The 222-nt window shown below is 67.1% G+C and overlaps 1 protein-coding gene across 1 annotated transcript in view; it reads left to right on the top strand.

Annotated features, from left to right (window-relative positions):
• Positions 1-2: 2 nt before the first annotated feature.
• Positions 3-222, top strand: part of LOC104159863 (chromosome unknown open reading frame, human C11orf58) — a 5,501-nt gene continuing 5,281 nt past the window's right edge. Inside the window, exon 1 of the mRNA XM_009697881.1 lies at positions 3-17. Within this exon, the coding sequence (XP_009696183.1) occupies positions 3-17 (15 nt within the window). The remainder of the gene's footprint in view (positions 18-222) is intronic.

The raw sequence follows: 222 nt of genomic DNA on the forward strand, positions 1-222 counted from the left end.
TGATGGGCGCTGGGAAGGTGAGGCCGCCCCGCTGCCCCCCACCGCGGGCACTGGGGTCCCGAGCGGGAGGAATTCCCCCACCCCTCACCCCGGCGGCTGCGCGGGGTTTTCTGTTTGCGATGCAACGACTCCTCCCCAGAAGGAGGCTCCCTGCGGGCCGCAGCGCGCTCTGAGCAAACGGGCAGCGCTCAAAGACAATTTCGCTTTGGGACTCTCCTTTAA

Source organism: Cariama cristata, unplaced genomic scaffold, assembly GCF_000690535.1.
Source record: "Cariama cristata isolate BGI_N322 unplaced genomic scaffold, ASM69053v1 scaffold21113, whole genome shotgun sequence".
Lineage (NCBI taxonomy): Eukaryota > Metazoa > Chordata > Aves > Cariamiformes > Cariamidae > Cariama > Cariama cristata.